Source organism: Ovis canadensis, chromosome 1 (assembly GCF_042477335.2).
Source record: "Ovis canadensis isolate MfBH-ARS-UI-01 breed Bighorn chromosome 1, ARS-UI_OviCan_v2, whole genome shotgun sequence".
Lineage (NCBI taxonomy): Eukaryota > Metazoa > Chordata > Mammalia > Artiodactyla > Bovidae > Ovis > Ovis canadensis.
The window spans coordinates 95,064,466-95,079,864 of record NC_091245.1 but is presented as its reverse complement, the minus strand read 5'-3'; the positions used below and the strand labels follow the sequence as shown (position 1 = coordinate 95,079,864).

The 15,399-nt window shown below is 44.9% G+C and overlaps 1 protein-coding gene and 1 pseudogene across 16 annotated transcripts in view; one reads left to right on the top strand and one right to left on the bottom strand.

Moving 5' to 3' along the window:
- CD101 (CD101 molecule) overlaps window positions 1-15,399 on the bottom strand; it is a 69,588-nt gene that overhangs the window by 23,840 nt on the left and 30,349 nt on the right. For 12 of the 16 annotated variants that reach the window (XR_011259522.1, XR_011259520.1, XR_011259523.1 and 9 more), the window contains 3 exons: window positions 14,641-15,045; window positions 10,953-11,363; window positions 6,736-7,131 (listed from right to left, as the gene is read on the bottom strand). Coding sequence is in view for 8 of the 16 variants with exons in the window: in XM_069601929.1 (XP_069458030.1) it covers window positions 6,736-7,131; window positions 10,953-11,363; window positions 14,641-15,045 (1,212 nt within the window). In the remaining 8 variants the exon portion in view is untranslated. Of the gene's footprint in view, window positions 1-3,178; window positions 7,132-10,952; window positions 11,364-14,640; window positions 15,046-15,399 lie in introns of those variants that run through there. The other 4 variants (XM_069601921.1, XM_069601939.1, XM_069602004.1 and 1 more) reach the window with 1 other exon arrangement.
- On the top strand, window positions 1,807-2,304 carry LOC138446721 (small ribosomal subunit protein eS25 pseudogene; annotated as a pseudogene).

Here is a 15,399-nt window from a genome sequence, read left to right as displayed (position 1 = left end):
ATAATGCTTAGTAAAGCATTAAACAGTGCTTGGCACATTTGTTGAATCAACAAAGAATAAATATCAGCTAGAAAGCTACGAACAAAGTTAGGAAAATCACAAGCAAGTTTTCCCCAGGAGACTAGGCAGAAAAGAAGGCTGCAGGCCTGGCTCTGTCCTTCCACAGCCCAAGCCTCTCCCTTAAATCTCTGATCTCTCTGTCCCCAGGGCAGGGAGACATTCAGTTGAGAGTCAAATGATTACTTGTGAGACTCTGGCTTCCTTTTCCAACCATGGGAAGCAGAGAATTGGGAGGTAAGAGTCCCACGGCACCCATGTGTCGCTGTTGCTAGGATGGAGACATGCTGATGGGAAACAGGGCCGGCACAGAGAAGGTGGAAAGAAACTTGGCTCTTGGATTTTTCTGCCACTGAGACTCTAACCTTCAGCATGAAGGGACTGCCAGAGGGCCTGACTATATAAATGGGGAGGAGGCTGCTTGACTTCGAGCAACCTGTCATCCAAGGACAACAAAACTGACCCCTCACAGTGCTGAATTGGCCCACAGCTAGAAGCTGTCAGCTCCAGTGCTTCTAAATGACCTCTCCTGGGAGGGCAGCACTTGCTCTGGGTCCCACAGTCACTGTTCCCACCATCTGCCTCTCACCCATATCTGGATGAGCATTAGTGACATTCAAAACCATTAGGTCTTGGCATTTTGAAGCAATCCGAGTAAATGCCCTGTGCTCCAAGCACAAGGCCTGTAAGGCAGAGCCAAAAGTGTAATGAGAATGCTTTATCACAAGGTTTAGTTTGTAACTTGTTTCTACCTTGCAGCCAAGCATATCATGAGGAGTATTCTTGTCTGATACTACCCCAGATAGACTGACTTTGGGCTTCCCCGGTGGGCTAGTGGTAAAGAACTAGCCAGCCAATGCAGGAGATATACGAGATGCAGGTTCTGTCCCTAGGTTGGGAAGATCCTCTGGAGGAGGGTAAAACAACCCATTCTAGTATTATTGTTTGGAGAATCCCAAGGACAGAGGAGCCTGGCAGGCTACAGTCCATAGCATCGCAAAGAGTCGGATACAACTGAAGCAACTTAGCATGCACACATGCATACAGACTTTGGAGAAGAAAGGTTGAGGATAATGAGGGGACTATCAACTCCCCCGCAACCCCAGCCCACGCTTGGGCAACTGACATGCCAGGTGTGGCCACGCGGGAGAGGTGGCTCCTGCCAAGAACTGAAGGCAAGGTTAGGTAATGTGATACAAGCACATCCCAGAATAAATGAGCCCCTGACAGCATTGGTTTTAACTCCATTAAGACTCGCTTGCCCATTCTTTCATCAGGCATTTGTTGAACTGAGAGCTATGTGCCAGTCCTTGTTGAAAGCACCGGGGTAGCATTGATAAATGACATGTCCTCTCCAGAAACATCAGTGTGATAGGGGCTCAAGACTCCTATGAGGACTTGCTTTCTAAACATATCCTTACCACCCAAAAGCTGGGAAATAGTAACAAACACCATACTACCACAAATAATCCAGCACCCAGAAAGCCTTATAACCTTGCCTATTAATTAAGCAGAGAATTCTCTAGAAGGAGATACAAAATGACTCAGGTAGTTGTTAGCCCCTGCGTTGCCTTAGTCATAGCTAAGAAAGTAAGATGGAGAGGAAAATGCAAGGTGAGATCCACCAGGGAAACACTTCTCCATTTCCTGCCTTCACAGGAGTCACATGCTTCATAGTTTTATTAAGTAGCCCCAAACTAACCCAACCCAGTAATGACAGAGATGGTAGAAAACCATTTGAACTTTTTTTGTCCGACATCTTAGCGAGGCGGCAGTGGTTGCAGCTGCTCTCCGGGCTTCGCTATGCCGCCCAAGGACGACAAGAAGAAGAAAGATGCCGGAAAGTCGGCCAAGAAAGACAAAGATCCAGTGAACAAACCTGGGGGCAAGGCCAAAAAGAAGAAGTGGTCCAAAGGCAAAGTTCGGGACAAGCTCAATAACCTAGTCTTGTTTGACAAAGCAACATATGACAAACTCTGTAAAGAAGTTCCCAACTATAAGCTTATAACTCCAGCTGTGGTCTCTGAGAGACTGAAGATTCGTGGTTCCCTGGCCAGAGCAGCCCTTCAGGAACTCCTTAGTAAAGGACTTATTAAACTGGTTTCAAAGCACAGAGCTCAAGTGATTTACACCAGAAACACCAAGGGTGGAGATGCCCCAGCTGCTGGTGAAGATGCATGAACAGGTCCCACCAGCTGTACATTTTGAAAAATAAAACTTTATTAAATCAAAAAAAAAAAAAGAAAACCATTTGAGAAGTGAGAACCGGTAGCCTATTGTATTTGACCTGAACTTTATTAATATACAGAGCTGGTCCTGACCAGGAGGGCAGCTATACTGATTCAGTAAGTGTATTTGAGCATCTTCTGTGTGCCAGGCACTGTGCTAGGGCTGAGAACAAGACACTCAGTCTTTGCCTTCCCAGAAGGTATTGTCTGGCCCTGATGATGGATGTTAAACAAGCGTGATGACTAAGAGACAAAAGTAAGTCACTGAGAATGTAGCAGTTAAGCTGGTTGGTGAAGGATTAGGAAGTGTTGACCAGGGACAGATAACATGAAGGAGAATTCCAATCAGGAGGTGGTATAAATTCACTCAAGATGTTGGACTGTCAATCATATCCACTCTCTTCTAAGCTTCCTCTTCTGATTCTCCAATGGCTCTGTTCTCTCTAGAATATAAACATGCTCAAGTCCCTACTAACTTCAAACCAAAACAGAACAAAGCAAAGCTTCAGTGAACCTCTTGCCTTTTGTTCTTGTCTTCTCTCCCTTTACATCAGAGCTCTTGAAGGACTTTCTTGGCGGTCTCATGGTTAAGAACCCACCTTTCAATGCAGGGGACATGAGTTTGATCCCTGGTTGGGGAACTAAGATCCCATATGCTGTAGCGCAACTAAGTCCACACACTGCAACAAGAAGTCCTTGCACCTCAACTGGAGAAAGCCCACAAACCTCAGCGAAGGCCCAGTGCAGCCACACACACACACACACACACACACACACATGCAAGCTCTTAAAAGCATGAGCTGGATTTGATGTGTCCACTTTTTCCCTGCAGTCTCATTTTACTACTTTTCTGTGATTGTCCTATGTTGTCAAACCCAAAGGATATTTTCCTATTTTTCTCTTAATTGATCTCTTTGCACTAGCTGAATCTGTTGGCTCTCCCTTTCTTCTTGATACCCTTGCCGCTTTTGGTGTCTGTGATACCACCAAACCCCAGTTCTCCTATCTCTGGCTACTCCTTCCATTCTTCACAGGCTTCTCTTCTGCAATCCTCTGAGAAATAGTGGCATCTCAGGGGTCCATCCTTGGGCATCATTATAGGCTGTAAGTTGATGATTTCTAATCTATAACTCTGGCAGAGATCTCACTTGGAAATTCCATAGTTTATTGGATAGATCTCCCTAGATAACTCACTGGTACTCCAAACTCAATTCCAGCCCAACTTACTCAAAATTGAACTAATCTTCTTTAGATCCTTTTCTTACATTACCTCATCTAGTGACTGTCCCCACTATACCAGAAACCTGGTATTTATTCTTGATTCTCTTCTTCTGCTCATTCAACCCTCCACATACATACATAGGCATGTGATCTCAGTCACTTTAGTCATGTCCAACTCTTCATGACCCCACGCACTATAGCCTGTCAGGCTCCTCTGCCTGCAGGATTCTCCAGGTAAGAATACTGGAGAGGGTTGCTGTGCCCTCCTCTAGGGGATCTTCCCAACCCAGGATTGAACCCGTGTCTCCTGCATCTCCTGCTTTGCAGGCGGGTTCTTTACTGCTGAGCCACTGGGGAAGCCACATACAGATAATCAGTCTCTAAATCCTGAAGACGCCATCTCCTAATATGGAATGCAGAGTGCTGTCCTCTCAGCCCTCATGGGCACTGACTTCATTTGGGCCTTCATTTTGTCTCTCCTGGGCCCCTACAGTCAATTTCAAATATTTCTCCCGGCTCTGTGCCTGCCTCCCTTCCAATTCACTTTTAACATTGCTCCCAGGGGGAGCTTTCTAAAATGCAAATCTGACATGTCACTACCCTGCTTGAATTTGTTCAGTGACACTCTGTAACTTCCATGATAAAGCTCACCTCTCCTGGCTCTGTACAGAGAACCCATTTAACAACAGTACCCTTTCCATTTCCTGAGTCTCCTCTCTTGCCATCCTACCACAATTTCTCTGATCATCTTGCATATCCTTTCCTTTTCCCAAAACATGTGCTTTCCTTTGTACAGGCCCCATGCTCTGGGAACATTCCCAGATCTCCTCCCCACCTAGCCCTGCCGCTGCTCCCTCCTTAGTATCCTGAGACTACTTCAGTCATGACTCCTATCACGTTGGACTCTCCTTCCCCTACCAGCCTCAGCTCTGTGGGAACAGACTCCATAATACATTGTTTTATGTGCCCTTAGAATCTCAGTCCATGGGGTCGCTAAGAGTCGGACACGACTGAGCGACTTCTCTTTCACTTTTCACTTGCATGCATTGGAGAAGGAAATGGCAACTCACTCCAGTGTTCTTGCCTGGAGGATCCCAAGGATGGGGGAGCCTGGTGGGCTGCCGTCTATGGGGTCGCACAGAGTCGGACATGACTGAAGCGACTTAGCAGCAGCAGCAGAATCTCATACGGTTATTTATTGAACAAATTAAAATATCTTGCCACATAAATGGATATATACAAATGTAGATGTGTGTGTGTGTGTTAGCATGTCTGGAGGCATAAGGGGAAACTGAGGTAACATTTGTTAAGCATTTACAACGTGCCAGGGACTGTGCTAGATGCTTCATATGCATTTGTGTTACGACCCTCATTTTATGAGAAAGCTGAGTAACCAGGGGACGGCTTCACAGCTAGTAGGGAGGTGACAGAGCAACAATTTGAGCCTAGGCTTCTCTGATTCCAAATGCTGGAATTTCTATTATCCCACACTGTCTCCCCAAATACCAGAAAGGAACAGTCAGGTAGAGGAAGTGAGATGCTGTATTATAAAGATTGACTTGGGAACACGGAACTATACTTACAATGAAAACCCTCAGGTTCTTATAGCACAGGCTTCTAAGCGCCTTCACTTGTGAAGAATACAAAGACCATTTGGTTTGTAATGCTTTTTTTTTTCAGAGTTCATTTTTTTTTAAAACCTTACACCTGCTTTCTAAGAATTCCACAAAGATGAGCAGTATACACACATACACACACAAACACACACACACACTTGCTGTGAACAATCCCATCTGTCTCAGGAGGGATGTGCTTTTTAGTCATAGAATATATGCTTTTTATAGTTATTATCTATTTATTCTACTACAGAAACTGCTGAATCTACAGAGCCCAGGAATTCCAGTGGGAAAACATGCACAGAATATGCTCAGGGTGGGGACTTCCTACAATTGTTGGAATGAAAGAAAAGCTGATAGGAAAATCAGCTCTGCTTGGAAACTTGGGAGAAGATCCTGCTGAAGAACAGTCAGGGAGAGAGAGTAATGGACTCCGGGGAACAGGTTAGATAACTCTGATTTCCACTCCAGAAGCCTTGCTGGGGCTGGGATGCAACTATTACTACTCTGAGACAATGCCATTCATTCTCAATAGCCCTTGTTCCCACCTATGGACTGTCTCCAAAGCTAGCTGACACTGTAAGGAGGTCATCTTTATTGATGCTTTTTACTCTTCCTGGCGTGGGGCACCAAGACCACACCCCTGCCTCTCCAGTGATCCTCTCTTACTGCAAGCGCAACCTATAGCTCAGCTCTCGCCTTCTTCTTAAACCCCACCAGAAAGAAGTTGCTCGAAGGATGAGCAGGCTATGACATCTACCCCCTCATTGATCACCTGGGAAGATTCAGTGGTCTGGCTGGAGGAATTTTTTGCTTAATGAATGCCTGTTATATGCTTGGCACTGCACTGGCTGGAAGGAACCCCTCTTCTTCTCCTTCACAACCTCTTATTCTGCATGCCTCCTGAAGCTGAGTGCTCAGCAGAAGAGACTGACCATCCACACAGAGATGATCATTGTGGCCAATGGTCTCAAGTACCTGCATTTTTGCTAGAGCCTGTAAACAAGTTCTATGGGGCACACTTCCTCCTGTGATGCCTTTCAAGGCGCAATTAGGAGAGACACACCCACTGACTATCATGATCAAAGATCTGGTAGTTTGTTGCGCACATCAGTAAGAAGCTTGGCACTTATTTATTGAGAAAGACTTTTTGTTTGTGTGGTTGGTTTTTGCCTCAGGGAGCATCAGGGAGCGTTTAGATGTAGCTGATTTTGGTTGAACAAGGTTACAGACAAAGTCAGCATGTCTCTATTCCTCACCCCACTCTCACCACCGGTCAGTATTCTGAGATCAGAGTGTCAGCTAAGAGACAAAGCTGTCTGCTTCAAACATTATTTGGTTACTTAAAGGGATACAATATTGATGGCTTTTTTGTTTATGAGGGGAAGTGGGGGAGGAGGTCAGATGCCCTTGACATTTAAACATCCATGCCAAAACCTCATGTAACCTTGTCTGTCTGAATGAGTTACTATTGAGAGAAATGGAGAAGTCATTTTCTTTCTGTAAATTGTGTTCAGCCTGAGAGGAAGCAAAACATAGCAGGGCAGGAAGGCATAGGAGCGGAGACAGAGATTCTCCTGACTGCGAGCCGTGGCAGATGAACCTCTGGTTACCTGGCCGCAGCACCCTGAGCACCACAGGCTGTGACTCATCTGATGCTTGGCTGACCCACTTGCTTGGGTTGCTGTGGAGCCGCCACTCCGCCACCTTGCACCAGTATTTTCCAGCATCCTTCATCTCCACCCGCTGTAGCGCCAGGACAAAGTCGGCAGTGGATGAGCGGTAAGAGTGCAGGCGCCGCCTGAGCCCCTCTTCACCATATTCTAGCAAGCCATCACGCTGCAGGTGCACCAACATCCTGCTTCCAGAATCTTCTCTCTGCCGGTACCACATCACAGAGAACAGGGAGGCAGGGTTGATGGCACCCTCCAGGCTGCAGCAGATGGTCGCCTCACTGTGCTCGGAGGCATTTTCTGTCCGGGACACTTTGGAGATGCGCACCTTACTTTCTAGGAAACAAAACAGCAGTGAATTTGAGAGGAAGCCAGACTCCAGATTGGACACCTCCTCTGAAAAAACTACTTTTCGTTGAAGTGATGCTGTCTGATAACCTTTAGATATCAGGTCCTTCATCTTTAACACTTTGCCTTGACCCCTGTCCTTCTTCCATATCTGCCAGAACATCCTCTGCTGTGAATCAAACCAGCCACTTTCATTCTTCAGCCCACCTCTTGTCCACTGGCCCTGTCACTGAAAACCACCCAGGTTTGCGGAAAGCTCTGCCCTGCTGCTTTTATCAATACTTCTCCCAGGTCAACTCTCCCTTCGGCTACTTAGAAAGGTCATCTGAAACTTCCAGTCCTCTCCTCAAGTCCTGTATTCCACCACTACCCCCCCCTTTTTTTTTTTAGCAAATTACCCTCTTCCCATATACCTAGATATTAACCTCTGGTATGGACACAGGAAGAGAGGAGGTTAGGTGAGAGACCGAACATTTTCATACATGTGTTAGAACATCACTCAAGGGACTTCCTTGGTGGTCCAGTGGTTGAGAATTCATCCTGCAATGCAGGGGACACAGGTTCAATCTCTGGTGGGAAGACAAATATCGCACATACCACAGGGCAGCCAAGCCCAGGAGCTCTAACTACTGAGGCCACACCAAAAGATCTTGTGTGCAGCAACTAAGATACCACAGCCAAATAAAATTTTTTTTTAAAAGAATACCATTCAAGGAGACTATTTACATGACTAGATTAGATTATGTTTTTAACAGATTTTGACATTTGCTTTTTTTAAATGTTCCCCTGTTAAGCAGCAGGTGAGGACCTGAGGCTAGAGGAGTCACAAACAAAATAAAGAAATTACGTTGTTGTTGTTCAGTCACTAAGTCTTATCCAACTCTTTGTGACCCCATAGACTATAGCCGGAGAAGGCAATGGCACCCCACTCCAGTACTCTTGCCTGGAAAATCCCATGGACGGAGGAGCCTGGAAGGCTGCAGTCCATGGGGTCGCTGAGGGTCGGACACGACTGAGCGACTTCACTTTCACTTTTCACTTTCATGCATTGGAGAAGGAAACGGCAACCCACTCCAGTGTGCTTGCCTGGAGAATCCCAGGGGCGGGGGAGCCTGGTGGGCTGCTGTCTATGGGGTCGCACAGAGTCGGACACGACTGAAGTGACTTAGCAGCAGCAGCAGACTATATCATGTCCATCTCCTCCGTCCCCCACTATCTCTTGGAGTTTGCTCAAATTCATGTCCACTTAGTCTGTGATACTATCTAACCATATCATCCTCTGCTGCACCCTTCTCTTTTTGCCTTCAATCTCTCCCAGCATCAGAGTCTTTTCCAACATGCTTGCTAAGTCACTTCAGTCATGTCTGATTCTTTTGCGACCCCATGGACTGTAACCCATCAGGCTTCTCTGTCCATGAATTCTCCAGGCAAGAATACTAGAGTGGGTTGCCATTTCCTTCTCCAGAGGATTTTCCTGACCCAGGGATCAAACCTGCATCTCATATGTCTCCTGCATTGGCAGGTGAGTTCTTTACCACTAGCACCACCTAGGAAGCCCCCTTTTCCAACGAGTATGTGCTAAATTTTCATCTCTACTATAAACATATTTATTGGTCTATCTTTAAAAGATTAACTGTGTCTGCTCCTAGATTCTTTTATAGTTACATCTTTACTCTCTCCTCTTTGTAGAGAAGTGTGTGAAATATTAGTTGACATGGTACTGTCTCTGCTTTCTCACCTCAAATTACTCTCTACCTTATTGCCATCAGCTTTCCAATCCAATCACTATGTTCTGGCCAAGGTTCCCTCCCAGTAAAGGCGCAATTTCCCAACTCGAGACCTTCCAGGATTTTCTGTTCTCTCTGCAGTTTTTGTCACCAAACCAATTTTCTTCTGAAATCCTCTCCTCCTTTGATTTCAGAGAAAACATCCCCGCCCCCTCCTACAGCTCTGACCAGTCCTTCTCAGTGTCTTTCCCTGGGGCCTCCTCCTTACCTTACTTCCTACACCAGGGTAACCAGCTAGCTAACCCCAGCCAGCCACACCCAGCCCACAATTATGTTTTATTTGACATCTTCAGTATTTTAAAAAGAATTTGAATTCATTATGGACAGTCTCAAAATGGGTGACGCTGCCGAAAAAAGAGCTCAGGCATTTCTTGATAGACTAAAAGATTGGACAGCACTGGTCCCTCATTTCTGAATAGGAAGCACTGACTTGAGCTAAGAAATGGTGTGCAATTCATTTTTTTTTTCATGATTTTTTTGATGTGGGCCACTCTTAAAGTCTTTATTGAATTTTTTATGATATTGCTTCTGTTTTATGTTTTGGTTTTTTGGCCAGGAGGCATATGGGATCTTAGTTACCTGACCAGGGGTGGAACCCACACCCCCTGCATTGGAAGGCAAAGTTTTATTCACTGAACCACCAGGCAGGTCCCTTGGTGTGCACTTTTTAAAGGGGTGGGCACACATTATCAAGATTCAGCCTGGACAATTGGAAGAAAGGGATGCCAGCCACATAGATGGAGCATTGAGTGGGCCTAAGCCTTGTGGGACTGAGCAGCAACAACAGAAAGCCTGTGGGATGGCCCAGATGATAGACAGTATCATGATGGTACGGGACATGAGGATGATTAGGAACAAGTGGAGTGTGAGGGTCTCCGGGGCAGCCAAGCAGAAATGTGCAACAGGCAGTTGAGTGGAAAGGCCTGGAGTTCAGGAGATGGGGGCTAAGCGTAAAACACTTAGCGCTTGTTTCACTGAAGGTGGTAGTCGGAATCCAGGCAGTGTTTAGGAGGTTCTGAAGGGAGCAGAGAGTAAGAATAAAAATGGGTTCATGTGTCCCTGAGGAACACGCACATTGAGCAGGGAGAGGAAGAAGGGCCTGCAGGGCATGGAGAAGGGGAGCCAGAGCAGAAGGAAGAGACCCTCGCACTCAGCTACTGTTTTGCCCCTACTGCTCCCAACTGACTGTGAGCTCCTCGAGACTCTGCCTTATTTATCTGTGGAGCCCTAATTGCCTAACACAAAGCAATGTTCATTATAATCTTACTTTTTGATGTTACGTTGAAAATAGAATTTTAAGTGCCAAACTAGATTAACTTATTTGCATTGTGCTTTTGGATCTCGGCCAGTTCCCGAACCTTAGATGTGACATTCATTTAATTTTAATCAACATTGGAGGTGACCTAACTAATGCTGACAGATCTAATCAACCCTGCCCACGTTTAGACCACGGCACTCTTGGACCAATGCAAATGAATGGAACTTCTATTTCATTTTTAAAGATCTCCTGAGGGGAGGAGATGCCCTCAGTAAGCCATTCCAACAGTTAACTACTCTTATTTGCCTTATGTTGAGGCAGCCGTATGTTGAAAAGCAATCTCTCCACACATCCCTATAGAGTTGTACAGTTTCTGTTCACAGTGGGAGAAATATGCTTTGTATTACTCTTTCTCTGCCAAATTATAGTAGAGCCCCACTGGAATGACACAGCTTGTTATTATAGAGAGCTGGAGATACGATACCCTGGGTAGCTGCATAGACCAGGCTGCCAGGCTGAGAAGCCAACCATTCAAAGGGATCTTGTTCCCATTTAAACTTCTCCAAATCTGAGACTGACTCACCGGAAATGACTCCTACTCCTCTGGTGGGCTATTCCGTCCTGCAGTCACTGTGCTGGTGGCCACTGTCCCTATGACTCTCGGTCATATTTTCACCCGCATATTATCATCCCATAGAAGTGTTGCCCAAGAGAAGGGGGTCATTCTACAGAAAGATGCTAGAGAATATACTTGCAAGGTTTACCTGTGGGCCTGAGTTTCAATTCTGTGAGACCTGATGTCTGTTCTCCAAGCTTGCGCCACGTGCTATTTGTAGACCAGAGCCATTCCTCCACAGCACAGCGATATTTGCCCTGATCGCTGTCTTCCACATTCAGAATGTGTAGCTGAAACAAGTCTTGGGAAACTTTCTCAGCGTGGAATTTCTGTTTTCTCTGTGTGGTCTGAAATTCATCCCCATATTTTACTACGTGGTTGTGGTCCACTTCCAGGATCCTCAGCCAGAGTGCATCAGTGGAAATGGGAGAGAAGTACCAAGTCACGACCAACTGGAGGTTTCCAGGGGATTGGGACAGGATGCTACACTCTATGTCAGTGTTGGAGTTGATGGAGATCTCTTGGACTTGACTGCTTGAATTCACCTTCAGTTTGCTCTCTAAATGAGAAGAACAGTACAATTACTTTTGTTACTTTGCTAGAAAATAGAACTTGAAAGTAGAAGGGACATTAGAGGTCAACTAAGGCCATAGCTCCTTGGAGAAGGAAATGGCAACCCACTCCAGTATTCTTGCCTGAAAAATCCCATGGACAGAGGAGCCTGATGAGCTATAGTCCATGGGGTGGCAAAGAGTCAGACATGACTTAGCAACTAAACAAGGCCATAGCTCCTAGATCTACCGGATGTGTGAATTCTCTCTTTAGTAGCCCCACCAACTGCTCATGCAGCCTCTGAACAACTCACTAACAAAGCACCCATTCCATCTTTGGACATGCTGCCACTAGAGAATTCTTTCCAATATCAAGGTGAATCTTACTTTTTCATAATTTCCACCCACTGGTCCTAGTTCTACCCTGCCCTAAGAGTGGAATGGGGAGGGTAGGGCAGGGAGGAAGTATCAAGCCAGAAAGCCAATCTCTCCCACATGAAAATGCTTCAATATTAGATAACCAAAAAGGACCTACTGTATAGCCCCAGGAACTATATTCAACATCCTATAAAAAATCATACAGGAAAAGAACACATACATATAAAACTGAATCACTTTGCTGTATACCAGAAACTATCACATCATTGTTAATCAACAATATTCCAGTATAAAATAAAACTTAAAAAAAGAAATTCTTCAATATTTAGGCACAGACATCTTCTCTTTTAGAGCACCTCATAAATCAAATTGAGAGAAAGTGGCCCTTGGATGCTTTGTCTGGGTGTTTGCTATCCAGAATACTCCTTGACCCATAATTTGCCCAAGTCTAGTTGTACCTGTCTGCAGATATGGGTAAACAAGAGGAAGCTGTATGTTCACTATTAAAACTGAATGTCTCTTTGCAGTCACTCAACTCTGGGAACATTGTATGGATAGGGAGTCAACTATCCTTTAACCCCAGAGCTTTTCTGCTTTGTCAGAAGATGAATGGCAAAACCTGGCTTCTAAATCTTATTCTTACCTTCTTGCTGACATCACAGATTATACTTTTGTGCCCGCTTACTGATGCTGCCAGTAGGTCTCTTTACTCCTCTTTCAACAAACATTTATTAATGCATACTATTTTATGTGCCAGACTATTCCAGGCTCAGTGGATCCCTCCCCTCAGTTTCTGCCTAGAGGGAGAGACTAATACTGGGACAGAGGCTGAGAGATTATAGGATTGTGTCACCCAAGCAGGACAGAAGTCTGCAAAAGTGACTATCAGAGCACATAGCAGGACTGTGTAACCCAAATATGGGAGTGAGGCTTCCTGGAGGAGATATCTCTAAGCTAAGTCTTAAGGGTTAATAGGAATTAAGCTGATGGAGAAGAGGTAAAGGAATTCCATGCAAAAGAAGCAACTTGAACAAAGACTAAACATGAGAGAGAGCGTAGCGTGTTGGAGGAACTGCAAGTAATTCAGTGTGGCTGGAGCTCAAATTCAAGATGGAAAGTGGAAAGAGATGGTGCTGGGAAGACATAAATATTCCAGATCACAAAGGACCTTGCCTGCTATGTAACGCAAGTTTGAACAGGAGTTGGATGTAGTTGAGTAGTGGATGACTCAGGTTTCTTGCTTGGATCACTGATGGGTGGTGGGGACATAGAGAATGATATCAGAGGAGTAGCTTTGGCAGGATGGTAATGGTGTTTTATGTTCTGACATGTTGAGTGTAGACATGTCTTGAAGGCAATTACATGAGTCTGGAGATCAGAAGAGAAGTCATTCAAGATAGTGAATTTGGGAGTTGTCAATATATAGCATAAATCCCTGGGTAGGAATAAACCTACTTCGGGAGACTGTATAGAATGAGAAGAGAGAAAGTTGAGAATGAAGCCCAAAGGGCTGAGTCAGTGCAAGAGGAGGACTCTGCAAAAGAGAATGAGAAGCAGTCATGAGAGGGCTAGGAAGGAAACCAAGAAAATCTTGTGTCACAAGGCCATGGAAAAAGAAGTTTTAAGAAGAAAGGACTGAACCAACAATTTGAAATACATCAGAAAAGACAAGTAAATTAAGGCATGAGTTAACCAACAAGGAGATGACTACTGTAACCAAAACTATTGCTCAGTAGCTGAGAGAATGATGGTTACCATGTTTGAATATCTGCTTGGTTTGTCAGACACTGCACTAGGAACATGTCAGCATCTTTAAATTGCACATCAGCAATTTACCCATGGAGTCAATAGGCTTGGACAGATTCTTGATCTGTCGGTCGGCTGCACAGGCAGGGACCAAGATCTAAGTGATGTCAAAGCCTCTTGAACACTCCACCTTAAGAGGATGGAAATCAGGAAAGAAGATACTGGCACAGCAGAATTTGGGAAGTTGTGTCTTACTTTTCATCTCTATGCTCTATTACCAATTGTATGTTGACTATAATCATAAATTCTCTAATTCTTATACATTAACACATCAAAATGAATGGCTAAGTGTACTGAATGGAATTTGCATTATCCATACCACTAGGAGAGACATTCTAAACATTTAATGACTGGCCAGGCACAGGCAGGGACCAATCTGAAGGAATGCCCCAGCACTGGAGCTGATCCTGGAAGCCCCCTGCTGTGCCGTGTGGTGTCCAGCTGCTGAGCGGTGGAGACTTACAGGATATGAGGAAGGGGCCACAGTTATTATTAGTGTGGAACTATTCCAATGTTTCAAAAACCAGTGTGGCCATTTCGTGCATATTAGCTCTATGTTAATCTAGATCACTTTGCATGTGTGTGTGTGTATATGTGTGTGGGGGTGGGTATGTTTTTTATTCTGGTTAATTTTTTAAAAATTGAAACATAGTTGATTTACAATGTTTCAGGAGTACAGAAAAGTGATTTATATGTTCTTTTTCAGATTCTTTTCCATTATAGGTTACTCTAACCTGTTGAATATAGTTCCCTGTGGTATACAGCAGGTCCTTGTTGTTTATCCACTTTACATATACTAGTGAGCATCTGTTAATGTTGTTGCTGTTCATTCACTAAGTTGTGTCCGACTCTTTGTGACCCCATCGACCGCTTTCCTATCCCTTACCATCTCCCAGAGTTTGTCCAAGTTCATGTCCACTAAATCTGTTAATACCAAATTCCTAATTTATCCCTACCCCGCTTCCTGGATATCACTTATATATTGTACTTACTTATAGTACAAACATGGGGAGAAATTATTTTATGCTTTAATTCCATAACTTTCCCCAAACGGGAAGAATGTTTTTCAAAAAAGCGGAATTAATTTCAAGTAGTGTTAACCTGGTAAAGTGACAATGATCCTTAGTGGGTGAGAGGTAGCAGAAGCCTTCACAGGACTATTTGTGTGCAGAGAATTTCTGTCATAAACTTCTACTTTACACTGATAAACTCCTGCTTCTTCCTCGGTGGCATCATGGATTAGGAGCCGAGAATGAAATGGAGACTGTGAAATCTTCGTCTTCCTTTGGAACTGGGGTAGGCAGCTCCCCCATTCAATAGTGCCATTGTGGGTGATTTGAAGAAACAGATCAAAGGCTCGAGATCTGGCTGGCTGGAACAGCCATGTCACGGTGAGTGGAACCCTGAGGTCAGAGTAGCCAACCCTCACTATGCAGGACAGGTCAAAGGTGTTGGTTAATTTCACTTGTGGTAGACGGCTCATCAGACTAACTTGCAAACTTGACTCTGTGGGCAGAAACACAAAACATGATTTCTAACATGTTTATCAAATCGAGGTACAGTGCTTCTAAGTTTTCCTAGTTATCACCTCTTCACACTGAACCATGTGTTCACACACTGGGAGTATCAAATATTTGGGGGTAGAAATTGATTCACAGTACAGGCTGTCCTGAATTCTGACCCCAGTTTTCTAAAGTTGAACCTCCTGTAAGAGTGTTCTCAGCAGAGACAACAAACAGGCAGTGTTTCTCCAGTCCACTGCTTAGACAGCTGCTACTGAGGGGGTGGGGCGCCCAGCCCTGCTGGCCGGCCTCCTTCCCTTACCCCGCTGCTGGGTGAACTATCACTGTTTGACACTTG